The 26,920-nt window shown below is 45.5% G+C and overlaps 1 protein-coding gene across 5 annotated transcripts in view; it reads right to left on the minus strand.

Moving 5' to 3' along the window:
* The window catches only part of ERI3 (ERI1 exoribonuclease family member 3), a 127,035-nt gene extending 100,437 nt beyond the window's left edge, over positions 1–26,598 (minus strand). For 2 of the 5 annotated variants that reach the window (XM_058552203.1, XM_058552202.1), the window contains exons 1-3: positions 26,290–26,594; positions 24,229–24,304; positions 12,564–12,841 (exon numbers count right to left, since the gene is read on the minus strand). In XM_058552203.1, the coding sequence (XP_058408186.1) occupies positions 12,564–12,841; positions 24,229–24,304; positions 26,290–26,424 (489 nt within the window). In that variant the 5' untranslated portion in view covers positions 26,425–26,594. Of the gene's footprint in view, positions 1–12,563; positions 12,842–24,228; positions 24,305–26,289 lie in introns of all 5 variants that reach the window. The other 3 variants (XM_058552205.1, XM_058552201.1, XM_058552200.1) reach the window with 3 other exon arrangements.
* Between the last annotated feature and the right edge of the window lie 322 nt (positions 26,599–26,920).

A 26,920-nucleotide genomic window follows, 5' to 3' on the forward strand; every position in this document is an offset into this window, starting at 1 on the left:
TGGTTTGCTTAACAGTTTCTCCCTTGGAAAAAAAAAAAAGACATTTTATGCACAAGGAGCTTATTTCTTAAACAAACACTCGTGGTTTTGATTTACACCACAGCCTGCTCCTAAATAATTTATGGCGGGTTAAATTTATTGCCGAGCCCTGGCTAGCTGCAAATTCGAATTGCCAAATAATTAGATTTTAGGGCAAAGCTTATAAATTACCCGTCGATTTGTCCAGACTTGTTTGTCAGTTGCTTTGTGCTTCGGGTCATCTTTGGCATTTGGCTGTTTGGGTTTTAATTGCTGATTTACACTTTGACAGATGAGAGCTGATGCACGAAGTTTCAGGACAAGGAAGGGTAAAAAATCGGAGCTTTAAAAGGCTGATTTTTCACCTACATGTCCCTCTTCACCCGTCCCCATAGACCCCAAAGAAATGAAAATGTAGAAAAGAGGCTGAAAATAGACACTGCTATTCTTTGTTTGGTAAGGGGGTGCAGAATGAACTATAATTTACTTTTACTGAAATCTGAATTTTTAAAAAATATATAATACCAATAAATGAAGGAGACCAGAAGTCTTAGAAACTGCATCCTCACCCAGGAGTGTGCACGCCTGTGTCTACCTCTACACGCACAAGACTCTGAATCAGTTTCAGTGCAAACATTTTTAGATACTAAATTGTAAATAACTTCAGATACTAGTGGCCTCTGTGAAGTGGACACTTCAGGGCAGCAAACAACCAAATGATTTCTTTGTAGCTACCTGTATACATATATTTGTCATGAAATTAATGTAAACAAATCTCAGGTTGGGTGCAGGAGGGGTCCCCCAGAGGCAGCACTAAGGGAGGGCATACAAGTGGAAGGGTGCCAAGTCCAACTTACCATTCCAGTGGAGGAAAAAATCTCTTTGGGCAGTGCTGCGGCTGTGTCCACTATGTTGACAGAAAGCCTACAGGCTCTCTCTAAGCTCCCCAGAGAAGCAGGGACTGCCTCCCAGCCACCTGCTGTACCCCAATAGCTTACTATGAGGCCATGAGTCAGAATAATACTAGCAGTAATTCTACTAATAAGAGCTGACACATATAGCTATTACATGCCAGGCACTGTTCTAAGCACTTACATTTATCCTCCCAACAGTCCTATAAGATTGGGACTATTATTAACCCCATTTTGCCAATAAGGCAAATGAAGCATAAAGAGTACAAGTACCTTACCCAAAGCAAGTCATAGCGCTAGCAGGTGGGGGAGACCAGACTCAAATCCACAAAGTCCAGTTCTAGAGTCCATGTTCTGAACTACTATGCTATATTGCTTCTCATCAGAACAGCCTCTACCTCAGCTCCCCTCACTTTGGAGGTCCAGAGTCCACATTCTGGGACTTGGGCACATGCAGCCAAAGCCTGTTGAGTTAATCACCCAACAAGGTAGGAAAAAGTCAAGTAACATGCTCGGGATCACAAGACGAATCAGAGGCTTGGTTAGACAAAGACCATCTTTCCAGTCAATGCAAACATTGCACTAAAGATCCACCAGCTGGGGGAGAAAAGGTAGGGGTGAGTAACAGGTGATCAAGACAGGACCAGGCCCACTCACGCAGACAGAGGGTTCTGGTCATGCAACTTAGATAGGAGCCCAGAGAAATTGGCTGGGCTTCAGAAGGTCTTGCTCAGTAATCCCCAGGGGCTGCTGGTCTCTTCACAGAAGACTACTTCCCCATGGGATACTTCATAGAGTCCCTGTTCTCTGTCCACACCTGATAGCCAGAAGCCAGAACAGGGAAACAGTTGCAAGGCATGATAACAGATTTTAAAAATCACTGACCAGTAAGCAAGCAATACACAGATGGACATCCTGCCCACAACGCACTGAACACTTTTCTCACACATTGGCTCATTTGATCCCACATCTCTGTAAGGCAGGCAGGAATTACTGCCCTAGTTTATAGAAGAGAAAGCTAAGGTGGTCATTGGTTTAAAGTATGGTCCCTCCCAGGCAGCATCTCATCACCTGGGAACTTACTAGAAATGCAAATTCCTGGCCCCCACCTCAGACTTCAAATCAGAAACCTCGAGGGTGGAGCCACCAATCTGTGTTTTAACAAGCCCTCCAGGTGGCTCTGATGCTTGCTGAAGTTTGAGAACCATTGGTCTAGACTAGAGCAGCATTTCTCAGATTTCAAATTACCTGAAGATCTTGTCCAATTACAGAGTCTATTTAGCAGTGGAGTAGGGCCTGATATTCTGCATTTCTAACACGCTCCCAGGTGATGGAGAGGCTGCTGGTTCTCAGACCACACTTCGAATAGCAAAGGTGTAGTCTAGAACATCTATGCGACTAACTCCTTATCTCAGAGATCCTGCCCAAGTGAGAATCACAGCCCAGGGTTCTCAGCTCTTCTCTCAAAACAAACCCTTACTTGGCCCACTTTCAAGCACCTGGGGCAAGCCCTTTAGATCTGCCAACCACTCGTGGCTCTTGACATCAGACATTTCATTCTCCTTGCTGCCAAGAGCTGAGGGAGAAAAACTGGCATGTCACATCCCAGAACTCTATAAAGCAAATTGGCACATCTCTGTTAGGAAGCCGGCAAGAGGTCTTCTTGTCATGGCAATGCCTCTCCTTTTAAGAACACTGTCAAGACCAGGGCATCAGCCACCCACAGAGCACTCATCACACTATTCTCTCCAGAAAAACACCTTCCTTCTGTCCATGAACCAAAAAGCAGGATTGGATACCTCTCCTATGAAGACCTTACAGACACAAGCCAGGAGCTATCTTATTGCCCCTAGTCCTGAGAAAGGCCTAACACTGGCCACAGATCTGGAACAGGATCACAGCAATTCCTACAATGTCCCAAGGCACCAAGCTGGGGACTCCTCACCAACATCACCACCCACCACATTCCACACCATCACCATAAACTTCTTTAAGGCCTGCCCTTGGCGTCGTTTCTCTAGCCATGTTAGCTTTCTAGTAAAAGTAGACCTTACAAAACTGGTATGTTTCATCCCATTCATCAGCCTCTGCCTCCTCCAACCCCCAACTAACTACTAATCCCTTTCAGTCGATCAGTTGGGCTTTCACTCAAATGCTGCTAGTGCTGGAAAAAATACCTGTGAACAATGTAGACATAGTCACTGGACTCCATTTCCAGACACTGCAATCTCAAGCCATGGCTCTCAGCTTGTATCACACTTTTGGAGAGCAAGATTCCAAGCTTTCTAGCCAGTTATCATCCTATCTACCAAACCATCACTACCTACCTCCCACAGGCTAGTGGCCAAACAGTTCATCATACAGATCCTTGAGGAGTCACTACCTACATCACCACAAAGGAACTCACCGACATCAGTTCTCCCTATACGGATCTTCAGCTCGGCGCCCTCCATTTACAACATCCATAGGTTCCACACTCCACTCCTTACCAAATCTCTTACCACCACTGACTCCCAGGAGCCCACTAGCATGCAAAGGAGCTATATGAGCTGCTTAAGAGCATTGTTTTCAAGCTTGTTATCTTCCCAGCACATCTAAGGGCTACAACACATAACTTCTCTCCACTCCCACCATCACCACCTTGGTCCAACCCACTAACATCTCTTTCAAGTAATACCCCCTAACCAGTTTCCCTATGTTCATTTTTAACCCCTTGGAACACCATCCCCTCCATTCCTATGAACTCTGGCTTGCAACATCTATTTGTTTTTTCTCTTCCACTCAACAATCCATTCACACCTCCTATTCTGGCTCACCAACTTTGCTCCCAACCTCACTGTGGACTCTGCACACTCCCTTCCTTTCAGCAACACTGGCATCTCCAAATAAGAGCCTCTGCCAGCATTTAGCCTTCAGACCAGCCCTTGGCTGGAAGGGCCTCTCCAGGACTAGACACTGAGCACAGCACTGGAACAGAAGTGGAGCATTCAGGCAACAGACCTGTCTGCTGCCCACAGACCAAGATCTCCCACTAGCCAAATACACAGAGGGACAGGGGGCTAAACAGCAGCCCATTCCAAGGTACCTCTACTTCAGATTAAAAGCCACCCTGATGTTTGTCTCTCCCTCCAGAGTCTACTCCTCCTTTCTGATTCTCCCAGCACCTAACAGAGCTTTGCCCATGGTGGCACCCAATACACACAACCCTTCTCTGCCTGTCCCAGGCTGCTCACCCTTCTGCTGCAGACCTGCCAGCCTGGGGGACCACTGTCAATCTGGAAACACTCTTGCTTCAGGCTTTTAGGCTATGACTCAATTTTCACAGCTAGGGCTCAAAATTCATCACATAAATGTATGGCTGTGGGGGCTTTTTAAGTATTGTGAACACCCAGGATAACAGAATAAAAAATCATCATCCCAGTGGCATCTTAATCAAAATGATGCAGGATTCTCTTTTCCGACAAGACACAGAGATAAAGAAAGCATCTCCTAATATCAGTTTCCTCGTGTCAAACAACTGAGATCAGTCTACAAAGTAAGAAATGTAATCAATAGAGGGGAGAGGAAAAACAAGACAGCACAGGGGCAGGGAGAAGTGAAGCCTATGGACTTATCCTAAACACTCCTTTGGCTTTCACTCCCCCTACCGCTACCCAGCCTACCGGCTTTCTTTCTATGGCTGTGCACTTGTTGCTGCCGCTCGGAGGGAGCACTCAATCCCTAGCCCCACGCCCTCCAGTCACCTCTGCTGTCGCAAATCTTCTCTTGTTACCCAGGCCCTTCTGCCTCTTCATTCACCCTTCCTTCCTCACTCTTCTCAGTGTTAGCCAGCTGGCTGTTGATCTGTTTGAAGGGTCCAAGCTTCTCTGGTCTTTTGAAGGTGGGTCTTCCCAATGGATGCCTAGCAACTCCAGATCCAAACTGCCAGTACTTTTGGGAGTTGGGGGGGAGGGTGCTATGTCATTCTCCAGCCCTTGCCTCTCCCTAGAGACCTAGCAGCCCAGCCCAGTGCTACCTTCAGTGGCAACGGAGGTATCAGATCAGCCCTCCCTGGCAATGCCTCAGAGACCCAGCTCACAGATTTCTACATTGACTTGCACTCTTTTTGCCCACACTTTATTGGCTAAAATTCTCTTAAACCTCTTCTAGCCTTCATACTCTCACAGCATCCCAATAAGACCTTCTAGCTTGAATGTGAGAAATACCATAGAACTGATACAGATAATCCTACTAACCAAAAGGTGAAATATTTGCCAGGTTCAAAGTCTTCATTCTCCCTCCTCCTCATTTTCAATATTCCCATAAACAAGCCTGCAATCCAGGTTCGTTTTTTCAAACTTAGGCCAATTCATTCTGGCTTACTCTGTGAGCACCTTCTTTCATTTCTGCCACAACGGTTCTGAGAGGCCTCGGGCCCACTTGGCCCTCTCCAGGCTCCTAAATTTCTCTTAACACGATGCCTATGCAACCCCTCCCCCACACCCTGAGCAGCGTTGACCATTCCTCTCCTCTGTGCCCCCACTGTACCAAGTACTTACCTATGTGATTGATAGTAGTTATCATACTGTTTAACGGTGCTCGCATGTATGTCTACCCTCCTCAACTATGAGCTCCTTGAGGGTAGGGGCCATTTCTTATTTGTCTTTCTATCCCCAGCACCTAACACAGAGCCTGAAGTTGCAACCCAAAGAGTAAAAAGAGGCCTTTTCATTGCCTCTGAGATGGTTACAATGAGGTCTCCCCATTCCTTTGCAGACTTAGTTGGTTTTGTCATATCCAACAAAAACTTTAAAAGGCAGCTCAGTGTCACTGTTAGTTTACAGTCCCTGATTTCATTCATCATTTATCAATGGCCCTATTCTTTAGCGCTCTTCCCCACCACCAACCTTAGCCCAGTGTCTAGCAAAATCTGCATTCCAACAGCTGACTCAGCCCTGGGGAGGCCACTAGGATAATAAGAGGCTGGGGGGAATGTTTCCTGATTTGCACTAAATTATGTGGTGATTTTGTTACCAGTGACCCAGTGCTCCCCAAGGAAAGTTCCTGGTCCCACCCCCAGGCAACTCCACAGCCTAACTACACAGCATGGCAGCTGAAAGGTATAAACCCTGGGGAAGGTAGAGAAGCAGTCTGAATAGAGCAAATAAACCCACTTCGATCCTGACTCTGCTATGCCAAACACACAAGGCCACACCACCATGCATCAGTGCTCCACTCCCGGAGATGTATATTTTACTTCTGCATTGCTATGTCTGCTCCAAATAAACAAGGGCCCTTCGGCTTTCATGTGAAGTTACAACAGGGCCAAGACCTGGACACAGCAAACGCTTGTTCCCATTGAGGGAGCAGGAGTGAGGAGCCACTGTGAGAGTCAGGGGGAGGCCCATCCCTATGAGGAACCACCAGGAAACAGCAGCCTGCGGAGGAGGGGGGCTTTGGGAGGGGGCGGGGGAGGCACCACATTTATGGAGGCAGCAACAGAAAGGACAAAAGGGCCTAGTGGGCCGCCCCATTCCCACCACCGTCACTGGCCACCAATAGAGGAATTCATTTATAGTGACCCTGGAAGAAGAAATGTGTTAAAGCAGAGATATAACTACAAAGAAAGGCAATAATTGGTCTGATGGGCAGGGGAAAAATTATCCCAGGAGTCAGAAGCCTGTGCAAGAACACTTATGGCTCACACAGTCGTCATAACTCAGCCCCCTCAAGCATTCTGTGCTCTGTTTATAGTGTTAACTTTAATGTCTTAACATATAACACCATCCGCACCAACACAAAATACTACACACGCCAGATGAGGCTGAGTTATAGTTGCTGTGGGAAGCATAACTTTGAATTTCCTGATTTTGGCGCATTTAATCTCAACCATAATGTTACATTAACGTCGGTTTTGCATTTCATTTCCCAGTTTAGAAGAATAGCATCAGGGCTTTCGCCTGTCTGTGCAGAAGAAAGTGCAGGCTGACTAGGGCCTCAGGCAGAGGGACCACAAGCCAACAACTGGGCTCTCTCGCTAAAAAGCTGGGCCCGACTCCTCCTACTGGGAGGAGCTGCGACCAGGACAAGTCAATGGGGAGGGAAGGGGGAGTTCTTGCTCTAGGGAACTGCCTTTCTGTCCACTTAGAGAGTGAGGGAACCAAGGACAGAGTGAAGCAAAGAAGTCACATATGGAGCAAGAGCAAAGTATGTGCACTGGGTGGGGGGTTGGGGGTGGGGGGATCCTGCCTTTCAGCCTTGAATGGAGGAGAAGGGAATCAACTATCAGTATAGTTTGATATGTAGGGATCTTAACCAATTTCCTGTGAAGTTTTCCAAACTGTTTCCCTCACAAAAGACTGATAATGATGTGGCAGCTCTAAGTCATATTGAAGTCCCCCAAATGCCTCTCTTCTATATTATTCCTTCTCTTGTCACCATCAATCCTCCCCTCACCCTACTCTCCCAAAATAACCCAGCATCTGGACAATTTTCTATAGAAGAGAACTCCTTTATTCATAGTTCTAACTCAAGATGCAGATGGAGTCTCTTCAAGGTTTCTTAAAAAAAAAAAGCCCCTGTGGACAAAGACCAAACACTAGAAAACCTCAACCCCAAAGGTCATTTTTCTCCAAAGTTATGGGCACTTGAATACAGATGAGAAGGAAAACCGTCAGCAGGGCTGCTGCAGAGCAGTGAGAAAGACTACACCCGGAAGCCTGATGGAGGCCAGAGGGAACTCAGGGAGAGAGAATGGGTGGCAGCCAGTTGCCGCTTCCCAGACGAGGAGAGCTGGGCTGCACCTTTCCCAGCCATCTGACAGCTGAGGTTACTTCCTCCTCCCCACGTGCTGTGGCCTATATCTCATTTTCCTCACTTACATTTGCTTTGGTGTCTGCTGAACACTGAGGTGGTGAGAGAACTTGCCCCCAGGTTAAAGATGCACAATTAAAGATCCCACCAAAGCTTTCAGGCTGCTCCCTGGGCCTCTGGGTCACAACCACCATCATTCGATGCACATCCACACCAAAAGGAGCAACATGAACTCCTGCTAGCGAGGGCAAAGGAGCCACAATTCTCCCAAAAAAACCTACTTCTAATTCAGGAAACAATTCCTATAGCAAGAAAGGAATTGTATTCCTCAAATTTAGAATCTCTAAAGCATTTTAAACCACCTAAATTAGCATTTAAGTGAAAAAATGTTTTCAAATGAAAAACAGTCTCATATTCAACCAATACCTATCATGTTAATCTGAATCGACCCATGTAAAACAAAATGAGGGCAAAAACCAGAAAGTGAAAGCCTATTACTGGCAAAGTAACCACTCCAGTGTCACCTAGCTATACAAAGTACAAAAATAAACAGTAAAAATGATGACAAATGGAAAATACAGGATGTTTTACCATGTTTGTAACCAATATTGTTATTCACCCAAATACAACAGAGCCTACACCTGTTAGTTTTTCATGGTGGCATTCCTTTAGGATAGTCCCAATAAGCTGACTCAGGGACTTCTGAAAACCAGAGACATAAGAGAGAAATGAACCCCAGGCCAAGCCTCCAGATAGGCCCTGGCCAAAAACTTGTTCCTGCCTCCTACACACCCAAGGGGTATGTCACACTTCCATAAGAATCAGAAGTGTACTATGTAGGGGCCTCGAGAATTGAAAGCTCCTGGGAGCCAGGCAGCAGGGGAGCTGGGATTGTTCTGATTCATGGTCCCAAGCCCACCCCCAGGAGGCATACAGATCTTGCTCATAAAGAATCTCTGTCAAGTGGACAGCCATCAAGCCATTCTGAGAGCACCAGGGAGGGCTGATTTAACTCCTACACCATATTCTTGTCCTTTTACTGTTTCTTCTAGAAGTTCATTCTCAACCCAAATCTCAATTTTTCCTGCTTCCATTTAAATTCATTTCTTTTTTGTCCTTATTAAAATGAAGAGCAAGTTATCACCATCCTCTTTCGAACAACTATTTCCCATATGACGAATTTATTTAGTCTGGACAAGAAATCAGTCACTAAAACCATATTCAATTTCTTTTCTTTCTAAGTCCTATTTTTGTGCCTCTAATGATTTTTATTCCTCTTATCCTGAACTTTTCCAATTTCCCCACTGCCCTTGTTGACCAGAAGACCTAAACAGCACAGAGGCTCTAATGAGAACCTGACTTATGATAACCTCAGAGGAAGGATGCCATCCTATCTGCCACTGACAACTTCTCCAATCCATGTTCCAAACTTTCTCTGAATCCCATCAGGATCCTGCTACCTGCAAACTTTAGGGAAGATTTTTTTTAAAAGACAGAGAGAGAGGCTTTAAGTTGCCACTAGCAATAAGTCTCAAGTCACCCCAGAGCTGCCCCTCCCTTTCCCGAGAGTGGTCCAATAGGTAGTCCAACGGAGCTGCCAGGCCTCAAACTCACCTTCCTACCTGTTAATCACAGCACTGTAGAGGCTTAATGACGTAGAGATGCATTACATTTATCACTTGCCCTAGATCCACTCAAATCCATCACCATGTCACAGCAAGAAGTTAGATTGATCTGACAGGATTTGCTCTTCTTCACAAACCCATGTAAGTTATTACTCAGTACCCTATGCTCTTCTAGCTGTTTGCTGATTGATTATCCGACGATCAGGTCAAGTATCTTCTCTGGAATCACAGTAAACTAACGGGTCTATAATTTCCAGGATCATTCGTATTCCCCTTTTAAAGATAAGCAAGACAGCAAATGCTTCTTTCTCAGTTCTCTAAAGCAACAGCTAAGGCTTTGCTAATAATGAACCAGGGCAGCCAATTCCTTAAGTACCCTTGGAAGCAACATCATCAGGGTTCATTGATTCTGGAGATAATCTTTAATCAGGCCCAGATCCCGCAAAACAGCATGAAGCTCTACCTCAGCCTAGGTTTAGAAGGCCTTGGTGCCTAAGCCGGGAGGAAGTTGGTGATACAAGTGATTTAAATCTGTACTGGACTATGTCTTCAGCATTGCAATTAATAAATAAAAAGAACGAAAAATAAAAAGAACAATGCCCCTGAAAGAGAGGTGAAAGGTGATACTGGCAGACCAAACTGAGATATGAATCAGGCTTCACCTTCAACAACATTGGCAGGACCCTCTGTAGGACAACAGAACAGAGCTACATCATTATCTGAGATTATAATCTAACTGAAAAGTTCAGAAACAAACATACGTAAGCATGTGCCAGGAAGTAGAAAGCAGGAAATGCCATTAGGGAGGTGCAATCATGAGGGTTCAGAAGAGGAATGAATCATATGCAATAGGGATGTGTTGGATTTTAGACTCAGGTCCCAACACGGCTTACTCAGTGATTGAAATCTACAGCAGTAAGGGAAATAATATGGCATATTAGGACATGGATCCTTGATTCCCAAACTAAGAAATTTACATAGCCAAAATTGCCACCTACCACCCAAGCACACCCACCACAGAATCTCCAGTAGTTTTGAGAGGCAGAGAAGACCACTCTACAGCACAGGCAGGAGCTGAGGCTGAGAAAGTAAGCGTGGCTCAGGTAGCTCTGAAGCTCTATTCCCTTTCATCCAAAGTTCCTTCCCTTAGGACATTCTCCTCATCCTGCTGCTGGCTTCCCAAGCCTCAGTAGGCCTGATTCTAATGCCCCCAAAGCAGACTACTACTTTAAGGGAGAACAGGAGAGGAGAAAGGGGAAGGTAAAAGGGTTGTATTATCTGTTTTATGGAAAATAATCTACTATTCTAAAGATAGCCCCCCTTTCTGGAAAGAAACCATGAGAAATGAACCCAGTTTATCTTTGAATGGACCCCACTCCTCCCTGTCTCCCAAGTACCTGATACTACAGTCCTCTTTCCCCCTCTTCTTTACTATTGAAAGCGCTCCCAGGCCAACATGTCTACGCATCCCAAAATTACACACCTGATAACCCAGCTCCACAGGGAAGAGTTACAGTTCTAGAGCCAGGCATACCCAAGGCCCCCACACTACAATGAACTGCCACATCAGCCCCCAATCATTTCCCCCAAAGCAAACACCAAGCATGCCAATATCACCTGATAAATAAATGGCAAGCAATAGGACATATTGGAGTATATGAGGAAGCCATTTGGTGTAAAACTAATTCGGCCTGACCTTGTTTTTCCAAAAGGGCCTGACGTGGCCTTTGAACATGCATTGTATATCTGCTTTAAGCATTTACCCCCCATGTCCCAAAGACACAAACAAATGCCCTTAAGATAGGGATGCAACTTTCCCCACACTGCCATTTCCTTAAGGATAAGCATTTCTCCCTGGGCTAGGATTTGATTGCTGCGCTCATCCTGTGACCACACAACTCAAGACAGCAAACCTGCTACCTGCTGTGCCTATCGAGACAGCAGACCTAATACCTGCTGTGTCCATCAATCGCCGTGCCGACAGGACAATCTTGTGACTATTGTAAAATGGACACTGCAATCATATGTGATACATGCTCTTTGACTGTATATAACTGATCTGTACACCCCATTTCTTTGGTGCCCTTCCTTCCTTGGGGAAGGAAGGCCCTGGGCTATGGTCCTCAAATTTGGCTCATAATAAACTCACCCCAATTTTGATTTATAGATTGATTATGGATTATTTGCAGCGACACACCTAGCACAGGTGCCTCTCAGCCACTAATACAAGCTTCCTAGTAGCACTACTTTAAAAGGTAAAAGGTCTCTGAACGCAGCTGGTGACTAAGAAAAAAAAGCGAGCCAAGAAATTTTCCTTTCCAACCGATCAACAATAGTACTTGTTCAGGTTATCTAATGCTGCATTAAAAATCATCCCCAACTTAGTGGCTTAAAACATCAATAATCATTTATTATCTCTCACAGTTTCTGTGAGCCAGGAATTCAGGAGTGGCTCAGCTGCCCAGTCTGGCTCAGGGTTTCTCCTGAGGTTGAAGTCAGATATCCACTGGGGCTGTAGTTATCTGAAGGCTTGACTGGGGCTGGCAGATTCACTTCCAAGACAGTGCCAAGAAACATGACTGGCAAGTTTGGTACTGGGTTTTAGCTAAGAGCCTCAGTTCCTGTACACATGTGCCACTCCACAGGGCTGCTTGAGTGTCCTCATAGCATGGTGGCTGGCTTCCTCCAGAACAAGTGATCCAAAAGAGCAAGGCTGACTGCAATGCTTTTTATGATTCAGCCTCAAAAGTCACACAATGTCTCTTTCCCTATATTCTATTGGTTACACAGGGCTAGCTCTGACTCAGTGTGGGAGGGAAACTACCAAGGGTGTAAATATCAGGAGGCAAGGATCATTGGGGGCCATCTTGGAGGCTGACCACCACAATATTCCTTAAAAGAACATGCAGCAGTAGCAGGAGAAGGAAGGAAAGAAGAGATAGGAGAGAGGAAGAATGGGACAGAAGGAAATATTTTGATTCCCAAAGGCTGGTGAGACCAGAGAGGAACAATGTGCCCAGCTCTACAGAGAGTTCTCAGGTCTACCTTACCCTAGTATGCCTGAGCCAAGTCCTGCTTCCTAGGCAGGAACTCCAGACGATTAACTAAAATCCAGAAAGACATGAAAAAGTTCCTCTGGGTTCCAGGAAGCAAGACTCTTATCCTCCCTCCCTCCTTGCCCACCCCACCTTTTCTGAAGCAACGATGCAACAGTTACCTGAGGATGAATCTGTGGCTTGTCGCACGTGGCCTCAAAGTCCAGCACTAAAAAGTAGTGATACCTCTGGGGAGGGAACGACACCATTGCTGCCATGGATGCGCCAAAGCCGTGGGCCGCCAGCTTTCTGGTGGATATGGAGCAGAACTCCGGAACACCACAGGGAGAAAATAAGTGGGAGCCCAGCACTTTTCTTGCTCTTGAAAGTAAATATGAAGAAAATCGAGCTGCTCCAGTCTGTAAAGGTGCTAGCATTGAACATCCAGAAGCATCTAAAACTTAGGGGAGGAAAGTTAAAAAAAAAAAAAGAACAGAGAGCCTGGGTTACTCCCCTCCCACTTTGCCCTGTTCTGTCTAGTCTTCAGGAATATTCACGCAATATGAACCACTCCCCAGGGTTTCTGGGCCCCTTTCCTGAATCACAGTATTCATTACTGAAGTTCAAGACCCTAATACTGGCTCCTGCAGCATCATGACAGCTCTGAGTCTCCCAGATCACTCTCAAAACAACATGCAACACTGGCCTTCATCTTTAAATGGAGCTCTAAAGTTCAAAAGAGAGGAGAGAAAAACTTTGTGGTCACTTCTCAGGTGGCAATAGTTAACATTAACGCTAAGGTTTCCAAAGTAACATGAGATGACCCAGCTGCACAATCAGTTCTGGGAGCTAAGTAGACTTAAGTAGACTCAGACAAACAGCAGAAAATGCCAAGATTCTCTCCTCAGCGCCAAGATGAGCCATTTGCCCCTGGCTTTCCTGTCAGTATCTTGACATCTCCACATACCCTCCTCCCTTCTCCCAATGTGAAAGCCAATAGAGCCAATCACAGGGGAGCTTGCTCACAATATTCTGGTGATTCCCCAGCCCCCACACCAATAAGTGGCACCCTGGGGGAATGAATAAGGCCTGCAGAGCACAGCTGGCAACAGCCTCAGGCCTTCCCATTTGCTGCCTTCAGACTCACTCTACTAGAGGCCCTGAATGACTGCAGGACTTTTTTAAATAAGGAAGAAAAAGAGAAAACCCAGATGTGGCAGTAATGGGAGCATTGCTAAAAGTCTAGTAAAGTTTCCTGAGTGAACATGTGTTAAAAAAAAAAAAAAAATCCAAATCACTTTTCAAGTTTTCCCTTTAAATTTGCAGAATGTCTGCTCCTTAGAGGGCTAACTAAATATAAAAATCAAAGCCTAAGTTTTACTCACAAATAACTGAAGCTTCCTAAAAAAAAGAAAACCCAGGAACAAAGAAGAAATTTTGTGTTTTTACCCCTTTTATACCCAACACTCAAATTCTCTCAACTTTAATCCTCAAACAAGAAATCTCACTGCTCAATACAGAAATGGCCACAGTTTATGCCTTCTGAAGCCCCATTTTTAACAGAGCCGAAAGCTTGCCTCTGAAAGGCTGCAAATGGGCACTGGCTCCCTCATGTAGGGTGGAGGGGATTGCAGCCTGGGAGGCCAGAGCACACTCAACGTGTGTGAGGCAATGAGCTCACTACTACCTGAGCGGACACGGACAACGCCAAGTATCACTTCTTGTCCCAGCTCTCCCCTGACTCACTGAATGAGCTACAACAACTTGCCTGTGTATTTATTAGGACATATGCTAGTGTGGGTTCTCAATTTCCCCATTCCTATAGTGAGATTCCATGGGGATTCAGTAGAGCTAAGACCAAAATGTATTTTAAGTTTTTCATGGACCCTGCACAAGCACAGTGCTTGTTTGCACCATAGCTTTAAAGCCTCTCCAAAAATGTAGCGAAAACTCCTCAGCCCAGGGTAGACAAAGGCTGGCTTCAGTTTCATTATGGAATCTCTTGAAAAGGCTAATGGGCCAATACCCCTTTGAAAACCAGAATCCAAAATAACTCTTTACCCACTCCTGAACTGCACTGAAGCCTCGCTGAGATGGGAGACCCCAGTCTGCTCAGATTACACACTCTAGTGTGGACCTGAAGTCCCTCAGGGCCTTAGAACTCCTCTGTAACCCCTTGGAGTTAGGCAGTGCATAAGGATTTTTGAAAGTCTTAATGTTGGCCAATGTGTATATATAGTGTATAAAATGCACATAGAGTCAATCAGACACCATCTGCCCAATACTACAGGCAATTAAGCGTCGTGATTAAGCAGGCCTTCCAGGTTTGAATCCTGGCTTTGCCAATTATTCACCATGGCACCTTGGGCAAGCTCTGTTCTTCAATTCCTCATCTGTAAAATGACAATAATAATCGTGCCTACTCCTTAAATGAGAATGAAATGAGAGAACACACGTAAAGCACTAAGAGCAGTGTCTGGCAAATAAGGACCCAAGAAATATTAGCTATTATTACTACTACTATCCTATTGGGCTATGCCCACTTGGCCAAACCTGGATCCCCATCCTTTGGGCCTATAAATCCAATTAATGCAAAAGGCAACCTCAGAGAGTACATCAATGTCTCCTGCATCCCTAGAATGTTCTAGACCTCCCATATAGCAAACCATATATATCCTATCCCCTCCCATGGACAATTAATTGATGGCCCGAGGTCTTCTTGCCTGCAAGCCTTGCTTTCTCACCTGATTTCACCCACATCAAAAAGGTTCTCCTGTAGGAAGTCGTGAGAGCAGACATTAGGAGACCAGGCCTCCACATGTCAGCAGTCAATGGGTTCCATACTTCCCTTACTTCTAACAACCAAGTTCAGCTCAAGTCAAGAAACAGAGGGCAGCTCTTCCTCTTCCTTTTCTGAAAAAATCCAGTCTAATAGCTTTAGAGCCATTAGTTATGGCAGAGAAAGGTAGGTGTCTACACCAGCTGGAGTGGGGGGAGCCAGAAGGGTCTGGAGGGGAGTATCAGAGCCCAAGCAGGGTGAGGAAGGCACCCACACAGAGGCAGGAAGGCGTGATGCAGCACATCAGAGCCCAAGTGGGGCTGTGGAGGGCATCCACATGTGGGGGGGTGCAGTGTCATGTGGGGAGTCATGGCCAGGGTAAAAGAAGCACCCAAGAGAGGGAAAGGGCAGTGGCAACAATGGGAGATTAGTTACACTCAGAGGGACCGATCAAAAAAGAGGATATATTAAGGGTAATGCAAACCAGGTTTCTCACAGTTAGAGGATGGAATTAAAATATGGAAAGGGAAAAAAACCTGTGGTGTCGGATTGGAATTGGAGGTAACAGTATGAACTCATGGTTTCTGATATATGTAATATATAAAAATAAAGCTAGATGTAAATCTATTATATACTGTAAATGTGAGCATGATATACATATACACAGATACATATACACACATGCAGATATTTATTCTAGCCCTGTCTACTGAAGGGTCAGGGAGCTGCAACGCTCCAACAACAATGAGCACATCTAGCACCCAGCTGCCTTCTAAATAACATTCTCCACTGAAAGAACCAGTGCTCTTCGGAGAAACGGCTGATTCCAGGGCTGTGGGAGGGGAAGTACAAGATGAGCCTGGAACATCTTTTTGTGCCAAAAAGCAAGGAAATGCTCAAAGAATGATGGGAACATATCAAAAGGATGCAGAAGCCAGCTTGAAGGGGCTCCCTCTTGGCAAATAAATAATGATATTAATGGATTATAATGCACTGAATAAAAAAAGAAACCATGAGTCCATAAAGATATAAATAAATAAAATTAAAGTTTGATAAGGGATAGTCATATAGTTTCAAAGTATCTCCCTACAGAATGCTTATTAATTATAACAGGGAGTCAGTTTACAATGGAGAAGCCTGGCAGATAACACCTTAACAAGTGATCAAAATGAACATCATCAAAAATAGGATAAATCAAAATCATGCACCACATGACAGGATGCAATGAGAAGAACAAGGCTACATTTCTGTGCTATCCCTGTTGAAGACGCATACCCTGAATTTAATCATGAGAAAACATCAGACAAACCCTAACTGAGAGTCTACACAATAACCAGCCTGTAATCTTCAAAAGTATCAAGGTCATGAACATCAAGGAACATTTACAGAGGAAAGTCTAAAGGAGATTAAAGAGACTTGATAACTAAATACAATGCATGATTCTGAACTGGATCATTTTGCTACAAAGAACATTACTGAGACAATTGGCAAAACTTGAATGGGGTTTGAGGATTAGATGGAGGTAACGTATCAATGTTAATTTCCTGGTTTTGATGGTTGTATTGTGGTTAGGTAGGAAAATGTGCTTGCATGTAGGAAATATGCACAAACTATTCAGGATGATGGAGCATTAAGTTGGCAACTTAACACTCAAATGGTTCCAGAAAAAAGTTCTTTGTATTGCACTTCCACCTTTTATGTAACTTTGGCCTATTTCAAACTTTTTAAAAATTATTTTTTAAAATTCATATGCAACGTGGATTTTAAACAGAAACACAGGACAGTACGTGAGGGCGCGATCTCCCCATACCGCCCACAGAAGGCAGACTGCATGCTCTCCTCGGGCAGGGAGGCTGGCAAAAGCCAGCCCTCACAGCATCGATTCTCCATCATAAATACCCCTATTCAGTGCCCCCTCACTGGGCACTCCTGCCACCATTAGAGCCTTCTCCAGAAACAACCCTGCACCCCCTGCAGAGGCATCCTACCCACCCTTGTACCCTGTAGCATCTTAGGGATTTCCCTTTTCTATCAATGTCTTTATACTTTAGTCACAAGTTTGCATAATATATCACTTATTATCAACTGGGACTTTGAGTATCTAGTTGAGGGGCAGAACTCAAAAGAAACTGTCTATGATTCTGTGTATTTCTGCACATGATCTTTCATCAGACACCAAGGTTTACACACATTTATTCTCAGACATAACCTTTTCCTTCTCCTAGCAAATTAAAGGTAATAAGTAACCTATGGTAAGGAGGAAAATGAATGATTCTCTCCTCAAAATAAAGGAACCAGCCCCCCCATGGGGACAGGGGAGGGGTAAACAGGGACTGCCACAGGGCCAGCCCGATTTGGAGAAACAGGCCTGCGCCACAGCCCCTGGAGGATGGTCTCTGTGCAGAGTATTTACACAACAGACACCAATGGCTCCTCTGCAGCCATTACTGTCGGTCAGGTAAATAACGCATGTGCCAAAACACACATTTAATGAGGGAAATAATATGCCTTTATAAAAAGCTTCAATCTGTATTTACCTGAGAGACCAGAGAAGCACCAAATCACCAGATTAGTGGAACCACAGAGGAGTCATTCTGGTGTCCTGGGTAAATAGATATTTTATAGCCTTCCATTACTGGAGGGGGGAGGGGAGGGCAAAGGGACGGGGCCATCCTTTAATATCCACATACACAGGCCAGGGGAGCCTGGGGGATGGGAAAGAAGAGAAACCCATGATGAAATATGGGGTCTACTCCCACCCCATCTCCCCAACCATATATACTTGGAATTTCTGGGGAGAGCAAGGGTTTGTACCATCTCTGGATTCAATCCATTCCACTTAAAGCCAGACTGGGAGGCAACGGTACATTCTAAAGAAACTCCAAGGCACCAGAGACAGGTTGCGAGTCCAGCTGACTAGAAGCACTGGGACAGCCACAGCTTCCCCAGTTCTCAGTCCTGGGGCAAGTCCCTGTCCCAATCTGACCCACCATATCACAGGTGCTCAGGCACCTGAGTTACAGAGGCATTAACAGAGAACACTAATACCTGTCTGGAACTCACCCAGTCACATGCTCTGTTAGGCAGCTAAAAACAGCCTGGGAAAAAATATAAACTGCATGCCTTCAAAAGTCATAATCTTCAATCTAATGAATGCATCCTTACTGCCAGAGCACTTTCTGTGAAAATCACAGACTGTCAAAGGTGAAAGAAAACCTAAGAGGAGACACAGTCCAGCTAGCCAGGGAAAATGAGCCCCAGAAAGGCAAAAGAACTGCCCAAGGCTCATGCAGCAAGTACGAGTAAGAACAAAACGCAGGGCTCCCCACCCCCAGACCAGGGCCTCAGGCCACTGCCCCAACATAAGGAGCAAGCCTCACCACCCGTCCCCCAGGCTTCTCTGCAGTCTCACAGTGGAGGCCAGGGGCCTGAGGGCTCAGTCTAGTCTGCTGAAGGCTAGAGGTCGAGACAGAACAAAGCTTGACATGCCCTGGAACCTCTACACAACTTCCTCAGGGCCCCAAAGGGGAATGGAAGCAGGAAGCCTAAAGCTGGGTGTTCACCTCAACAAAACACCTCCTCTCTACAACCTCACTCCCTTGGTCTATAGGCTTCAGCTGCTTCTGCTCCAAGGCAGGGCTAGGAAGAGCTTGTCCAACCTCAGAAGCAGCTGCTAAACCCAAACAACCAGCAAAGCTAAAGTCACTGAAGACCTTCAGGAACACCAAATTCTGATGGCAACATCACAGGCCACAGGAAGCTCGCTGTCCCCTTCAATTAGCCTGTCTCAGCAGCTCAAGGCAGCACATAAAAAGAAGTGACTGTGATTTGCCCGCTGTTTGCTAACCCATCTGCCCCACCCAGTAGCTTGGGCAAACTCCATCAAAGGGCCAAAGCTGGCAAACATCGCTTTGCAATGTCCTGCAAGTCAGCTGTGAGGTGGCAAGTCTTGTGTGAGTTACACAAGACGGGGCAAAGGCTTGTTTCCCAAGACACTATAAATAGGATAGAAATGGAGGGAGGGCAGGGTACAGTACTCTCATCACTTTAAGCACCTCCCACGCTGGTAGACACCATCTGGCCCCAGAGGAGAGGTACCCAGAACCTCCTATACCCCTGCTTCCAAGAAGGAACTGGTATAGAAACAAGGAGTCATACAGCCTAGTTGTTAAAACACTGATATTAGACAAGTTGAGGTTCGAATCCTGACTCCACTACATATTCTTGGTAATAATAGTTATAATAATACTACCTATCTCTTTGGGGGTTCAATTCAACCATACAATGTATCTAAAGCACTTTGCACAATAGAAAGTGCTCAATAAAAGGGAGCTATTATTAGTACATGAGAAAGAGGAAACACCATTTTCTGAAAATCTACTATAAACCAGGCATTGTATTAGTGATTTACATATTTCATCTCACTTAATCCACATGAGAAAACTAAGGCTCAGAGGCACTCAGCTCTTTGGGACCCTGTTCTTCTCTCCCATGTTTGAGGGCCCATGTTTCCCCACTTGATGATTCTCCCAGCAGCCAGGAGGCTAATGGTACATATCAACTTCAGTTTTCTTTTGAGGTAAGGGGTGACTTTAACCAAAAGTAACTCGACCACAAGCAATAAGTCTGTCCAAATCATCCAAATTTGTTTTCATAACGAATTTTTTACATTTTAACAAGAAAAACTAATTGCAGCCCTGGGTACAAAAAGCAGAAACAGGAAGGGGTACTTTGGATTAAAACAACTACAGCACAAGGAAGTTAAAGCCTCTCCTTAAACACAATCCCAGATGAGCAGATCTTCCCATCTCATAGAGCAGAGAAACAGGCAGGAGGCCGGATGACAATCAGCTCTTGCTCAGGTCCCCAGATGTGATGTTTCCTTTTACAAATCTGTGCCTTGGCAAATGCTACTCTCTCTGTTTTGGAACGTACTTCCATTCTTACCAGGCAAATTATTGCTTCTTCTTGAAAATCCAGCTCAAATCACCCCTTTTTAGTAGCTTTCTCTGACACTCCATCATAAAGTTAATTGCTTAAGTGTGATCCAGTAGCACCGTTTATTCCTATTTCATAACTTTTATCTATGTTGTAACATTTTAGTTATCTGTTTCTCCTCCCACCAGTAATTTTCAGGGAGTTAGGTGAGGAGGTTGGAAGATAGCAGGCGTGCATGTGTGTGTGAGCGCGTGCACATAAGTGTGTAAAAAAGCATATCTGACATGACAATTTCTTGGACTTGTTTTTTTGTCAGACTCTTTAATGCATTTTAAAATTTCAAGTAGCATTAAAGAAAAGCCTTAGTTTTTTCCGTCTAAATAATCCAAGAGTTTAAAAAGTCCGAGAAATACTGAGCTAGACATGGATCTTTAAGGCCAAGGACCACGTTTTATTCATTTCTGTATTCCCAGCACCCAGCACAGGGCCAGGCACAATGTGAGTAAAGGTTTGCTGAGTGAATTAATATGCCCAAAGTCATGATGTTCATTGCTCTGCAATCAGAACATGTTAGAACAGAGCAGGGCCTAAGCACCAAACAAAGCTTCTTTTCTTTCTTTCTCTTTCTTTCGCTATCCTTCTTCCTAGTCCACCCCATTCTGTCCTTCCCAGTTGAAAAGAGAGAGAGAAAGAAGAGCGCGCACTGCCTTGGTGCTGGAATACTATTAAAAGGATTAATTTAGGGACCGGTGTTTGGACTGTCACATCCAATCACTACCCACAGATCTACAGCTTCCCAAATCAAGCTCATGCAAAGAAGAATCAATTGCAAGGACACAGAGGGTCGGAACAGGCATACTAATGGCCTCCTGAGGTGCCAGCGGCCAGCTCTGACACTCCCATAAATTATCCGCCTTTTGATTTTACCTGTAGCTGTGGGGCACAAGGCACAATTCTGAACATATCAAAGCAATCTCTCGTAACCCAAGGCTCCCCCAAGAATGTCCCCAAAGGAGGACAGGCTAAAAACAATGACCCAAAGGGAATCTGCTTCCCCACAGGCCTGTTCCTAGCAGTCATCAATTAAACCCAACAGGACCAAGTGGACACAGAGGGACCCAGATGAAGCCTAGCAGACCTGGACAAGGCGTGCGTCGGACTGCAGTTCTGCAATGACCACGCACCTCTCACTCAAAGGAAGAGAAGTCACAGCAATAAACTAACACAATTTCACCTGGAGGTAAGTCTGCACTAGCTCTGACAGTACTTCACAGCGTGACCTCGGGCAACACACTTAACCTTCCTGGGCCTCAGTTTCCTCACATGGGTAGCAGGGACAATAATGCTGACCACCATACCCACTTCCCAGAGTGGTGGTGAAAAGTAATAAAAAACATTCAAGAGGCACTTTACAAAGATACAGGGCCACAGGGTGGCAACACTAACAAATGAGCCCAACGGACCAGGAGAAATGACTGGTCACACTTTGGTGAATTTCTTTCGGGTAGCTGCTCACTCAAATCGCTTCACTGATGGTGTTGGGGCTAAGGTCCACCCTGAAGAAAGTTCTGGGATTCTGAATGGGACTCCTGCTGTCTGAAAATTGTCCATTACGAAAGGTGGTGCCTTGCTTCAGTTGTAACTTCCTCCTGTCTGCTGGCTGCCTCCACCAGAGGCTATATTTCTATCATATGGCCACAATGATAATTGTGAGAACCCAAAACATACTAAGCCAAAGGCCAACTCACCCAATTGCTGGCTGCTTTTTAAAAAATTATTAATTGTGTAAAATTAGTATTAGTAACAAAAGTTAAAGACACTGTGCTAAGAACTTTACATAATCTCATTAAACCCTTTAACCAACCTTATTAAGTTCCATTATCTCCATTTTTTTTGTGTGTGTGAGAGGAAGATCAGCCCTCAGCTAACATCCGTGCTAATCCTCTTTTTGCTGAGGAAGACTGGCTCTGAGCTAACATCTATTGCCAGTCCTCCTCCTTTGTTTTTCTCCCCCAAAGCCCCAGTAGATAGTTGTATGTCATAGTTGCACATCCTTCTAGTTGCTGTATGTGGGACGCGGCCTCAGCATGGCCAGAGAAGCGGTGCGTCGGTGCGCGACCGGGATTCGAACCCAGGCCGCCAGTAGCGGAGTGCTCGCACTTAACCGCTAAGCCACCAGCTGGCCCCCATTATCTCCATTTTAGACAGGAAAGCTAAACTCAGAGAAGTCAGTCACTTGCCCAAGGTCACATAAACACTGTTATCAGAAACCTACAGGCTTCCCTGCAGCAATGCAAGTACACTGGGGCTTGTAGGAGGATACCTGAACTAGGAAACGTTCCCAAAACCAGAAAAACGTCATCAGTTTGCTACAAGCAAGGAAAGGAGAGACTGAGTAGGACATATATAGAATGAGGACAATTCCCTGGAAAGCTTAGGAAAATGGGTCCTTCTCTGTGTGTGTATAGTTCAAGAAGTTCAAAGCAACTGACATTTAGCTATGAGCCCCAAGACCAAGATGCCCACCAGGACTCCATTTATTCCCTACTTCTTTCAACAGAAAAGAGTTCCCAAAAATTTTCATTCATTCTACACCAACTTTCCCTTCCTACAATCTTTTCTAGTCTGTGAAATAGGAGCTGGTATCGCCAACAAATTCTTTGGTAGACATCCTTTAAGCTCCAGATACCCAGGAAATTAGTAAAGAGAACCAATATACACATATATGCACAGACTCAGTTATACTCAATTTTTAAGTGTCAAAATGCTGCCTCAAAGGGAGAAGTATAAAATGCTACCCATGTAACTCCCACAGCCTCTTTACTGTTCTCTGCCTCCAGTATTGTCCCCATTCAACCCATTCTTAACACTGAAATCAGAGCAAACTTTCTTAAAATACAAATCTAGTTATCAGTCCATTGCTTAAAACCTTTTAATGGCTTCTTACTGCTCTTATGATAGTCTGATCCACAGGTTGGCAAACTATAGTCCACAGGCCAAATCCAGCTACTACCTGTTTTTATAAAGTTTGATTGGAACACAGCCATGCTCATTCATTTTCATACTATGGCTGCTTTCATGCTGAAACAGCAGAATTGAGTAGAGTTGGATAGTTGTGACAGAGACTCACAAGGCCTAAATATTTAGTATCCGGTCCTTTACAGAAAAAGTTTGCTAACCTAGTCCAATTTTCTTTCCACCCACCATCTAATCCTAAGAGCTCATAAAGCCCCGGCCTCTGCTTACCTTTCTTGCTTCATTTCTCACCATATTCTCCTGTCCCCTGCCCTCTGAGTACTCTGTTTCAATCACTGAACTTGCGTTTCTCAAACTCAACAAAGCTCTGACCTTCACACTTGGTCCCTTATGTCTTCATCTAATTCTAGACAAGGAGGTTACTTCCTCTGAGAAGACTTCCCTGAGCCCACCAGTCTGGGTTGGAGACCCTTCTGTGTACTCCCAAAGCACCTATACTTACCTTAATATAGCATTCTCAGAGTGTATCATAACTGCTTCTCTACTATCTGTCTTTCCCATGAATTTGTAAACTCCTTGGTGTCAGGGACAGCGGCTGTCTTGTTCACACAATCCCAGTACCTAGCAAAGTGCCTGGCTTCTAGTTATTGAACAAACAGCCTCTAAGATCCTGGATATCAATCACCAGAGTCCACCTTTTTAGCCAACCTCCATCCTTGTAAAATGGAGATAGGCTGGGATTTACCATCCACCCAAAGGTGACCCACAACCCAAATTAAACCAAAATCCCAAAGGCCTTGGTCAAATGCATTATCAAGAGTCAAATGATTGTGTTCCTATTGTCTTAAAATGTGTATTTCTCAGGATAAAGGGCTATTCCAGGTCTATTCAAGCTTCCTTAACCTAAAGTAGGTGCTCATGCAATGCCCACAAAGAAATCATGACAGTACTTGAGAGCCGGGATCCCCCACCTCCAACTCTCATCATTTTATAGACTTTGGGTAAGTTTCAGTAGTTCTTGAGCGTATAGTGTCTTACCAGAAAAAGCTACAGAAAAGTACAATCTGCACCGGTCCCCACCGCCCACCTTCCAAGCCCAAATACTCATAAGGAAGAAGTCAAGCCAAACTTGACCATGCAACAAGAATTCTCACCTCTCCTTACTTCGAAGATACCAAGACTGGCAGCTGGGGATGCTGAAGGTTCTGTGAGAGCTGGAAAGCCCCAATGCTGTGGATAAATACATATCTCTGCAAAAAGTCTATTTCATTATAAAGGATCAAATCCCCAGGGGGGCTGCTGTTTGAAACAATTTAAGGACCACACTGTACTTCAAACTCCTAAATTCAAACTACTTTGGGATAACAGCTATCTATGTGGGAGGACAGTGCCCGTACAGAGCTTTCAGAAGTTACTAATACTATATATTTTTCGAATAATGAATTTCATGTTCTCTAGTAGCATACGTTTCTTCCTAACGAGGCTTATCTCCTAGAAACATTAAACATTTACAATATCTGAGCTTGGATTAAAAAAGATGACCATGAAGTAGTGGCTCTCTGGATAATCCCAGAACCCTAGTCAACACTGGTAGAGCTGACAATATTCAGAACTCAGGAACTGAGGCCAGGCTTTGGGGAGGGGTTGGTTGCCACAAACCCACAGGCCATACTGCAAATGGCCACACAGACCAGGAAACACTTGCAGGATACTTCTAGGTCTGCTTCAAGTTCTAAGAAAGTCAAGGTAACCAAACACCAAGTCAAATCATCAATGGACACCTATCATATTTATCACTTAATTCAGATCTGCCAAAGGACTAGAAGTTGCAGAGGTGCCCTTGTAAGCTAGCAATGCCCTTTGCACAAAGAAAGGCCTAGGTTTGGCCTACCACTCTACATGTTTAAGACTTTATTCTACTCAGATCCCTCTGGGAAAATGACACTCACCAACTTACCCCACCACAAAGAAAACACTTTTCAAAATGAAAGGAAATAAAAGCACTTTTATTCAGAAATTTCAAGTTGGAAGGAGAGCTCTCAGCCAAGCTGTGACCTAGCTAGCCGATTATTTACATGATCTTTGGGCAGGAATTGTTAATGAGCTTTTAATTTGGAGTGCTTAAGTTGCCAAAGTGCTCTGAGCTCCAGTGAAGCACCACAGAATCCATAAAGGAAACCTTATCAATCACTTCCCGGCAGCTCCCTTCCCCCCACCTCTCTGATGAAAGGCAGCCAAGTGGGTTTCTAACCAAGAGCACAGACACACACATTAGTGGAGTCACACTCCAACTCCCTGTTTATAAATTGGCTTTTAAATGGTAGAGGATTCAGGTATAATATACTTAAGCTCCAGGCACGAACCCACTAAAACAAGGCATACTGTGTATGATAAAGTCAGAATAAAGCAGAATTTGATGAAGCCAATTTCTGGCAGAAACTCTACAATCAAAAATCATTCAGCCAATCACAACCTACTATAGTTCAAACAGTGTATAGTCTTGAGCCAATGGGATTCGTGGTTTTTTGTCCTTCAGCTGGGAGACTGATAAAATGTCTGACAAGAGCTAATACCATAGGAAGTGGACAGAGACCTATAGAAGAGGCAATGACGGGCACTATCAGTTTGCAAAATCCAGCCCTAAGGAGAATCCAAACCCCCAATGAGGGGCCACATTCAGCATCTTCCAAGTCAGCAAGGAGCAGTTATATTTTGCAAGAACTCGCAGTCAAGCCCCAATCCAAGCTCACGCCTTTTTGTTTTAAGAAAACACCTGTTGCTGGAACATTTGCAGGAAAAGCAAACAGAAAGCTAGTCAGGTTAGGCCCCCTTATTCACTCCTTCCACCGTCACTACTACCACCGCTACAGATCTACAAAGAGGTAAACTGCTAACCTTGTGTGTAGGTGTGTGTGTTGGGGAAAGGGGAAAGGGGATGGTCTATCTCCTTGCTGAGTTTCTATCCTCTCTGGTCAAACCTCGCTTCCCCTTCCCTAGTAATCCCTGGTAAGAAGTCTGCACCCTTAATCACCTCACCTGGTCTGTCTTGCAAAGCCCTGCCCCACTCCCCGTCCTCCAGAACGTTCCTCAGTAAATCATGCATCCAGGGTGAGCACATGGGCCACCCCAGGCTGCACAAACTGTGCGCGCCGCGACCCTCACCCGGCATGCATTAACCAGGGCCCAATGTGGGGGGCCTCTCCGCCATCACCCACCCCGGGGTGCTGCACCCAACTCGGGCCCATCCAAGTCCAGGGGAGAGTAAGGGGAGGGGCAGGGGGCCAGGAGACCAGCCCTCCTTCCCAGGGCCGCCCCCGCCCCCCGTCAGCGGCGGGAGAGGCTGTCGCCATGGCAACGCCCCCTCCTCGGGGCCAGCGCGGCAGGCTCCCTTCAGGTGCAGGCCCGACGTTTCCCTCGGCCTCAGCAGGCGCTCAGAGCAGTTTACGGCGGCGGGTGCGGCCCGCGCCGACTGCGGCGTCAGCCAGGCAGAGGCAGGGCCAGCTCCGCCCGGTCCCCACCGCCCGTTCCCGGCCGCCTCAACAGCGGCAGCCAGCACCACGAGTCCACAACACACCGACTCACCTCCGCGCACTCTGACCCCGGCCGACGCGACGGACGGGCGGGCGCGCTGGCCAACCGCTGAGCCAGCCGCCGGCACCTTGAACCAATGGGCTGCAGGGGGCGGGGCTTCTTCTCCCCAAATGCTCGCCCTCCCGCCGACATGCGCGCTAAGGTGCATCAAGATGGTGGCTTCCCGCGGCTGGACTTATGGGACTTGTAGTTTTGAGGTTGCACGTACTCAGAAGAGAGTGAAGGTGGGGCTCACTTTTGAGCTGGGAAAGAAAT

This window comes from Diceros bicornis, chromosome 13, assembly GCF_020826845.1.
Source record: "Diceros bicornis minor isolate mBicDic1 chromosome 13, mDicBic1.mat.cur, whole genome shotgun sequence".
Classification (NCBI taxonomy): Eukaryota; Metazoa; Chordata; class Mammalia; order Perissodactyla; family Rhinocerotidae; genus Diceros; species Diceros bicornis.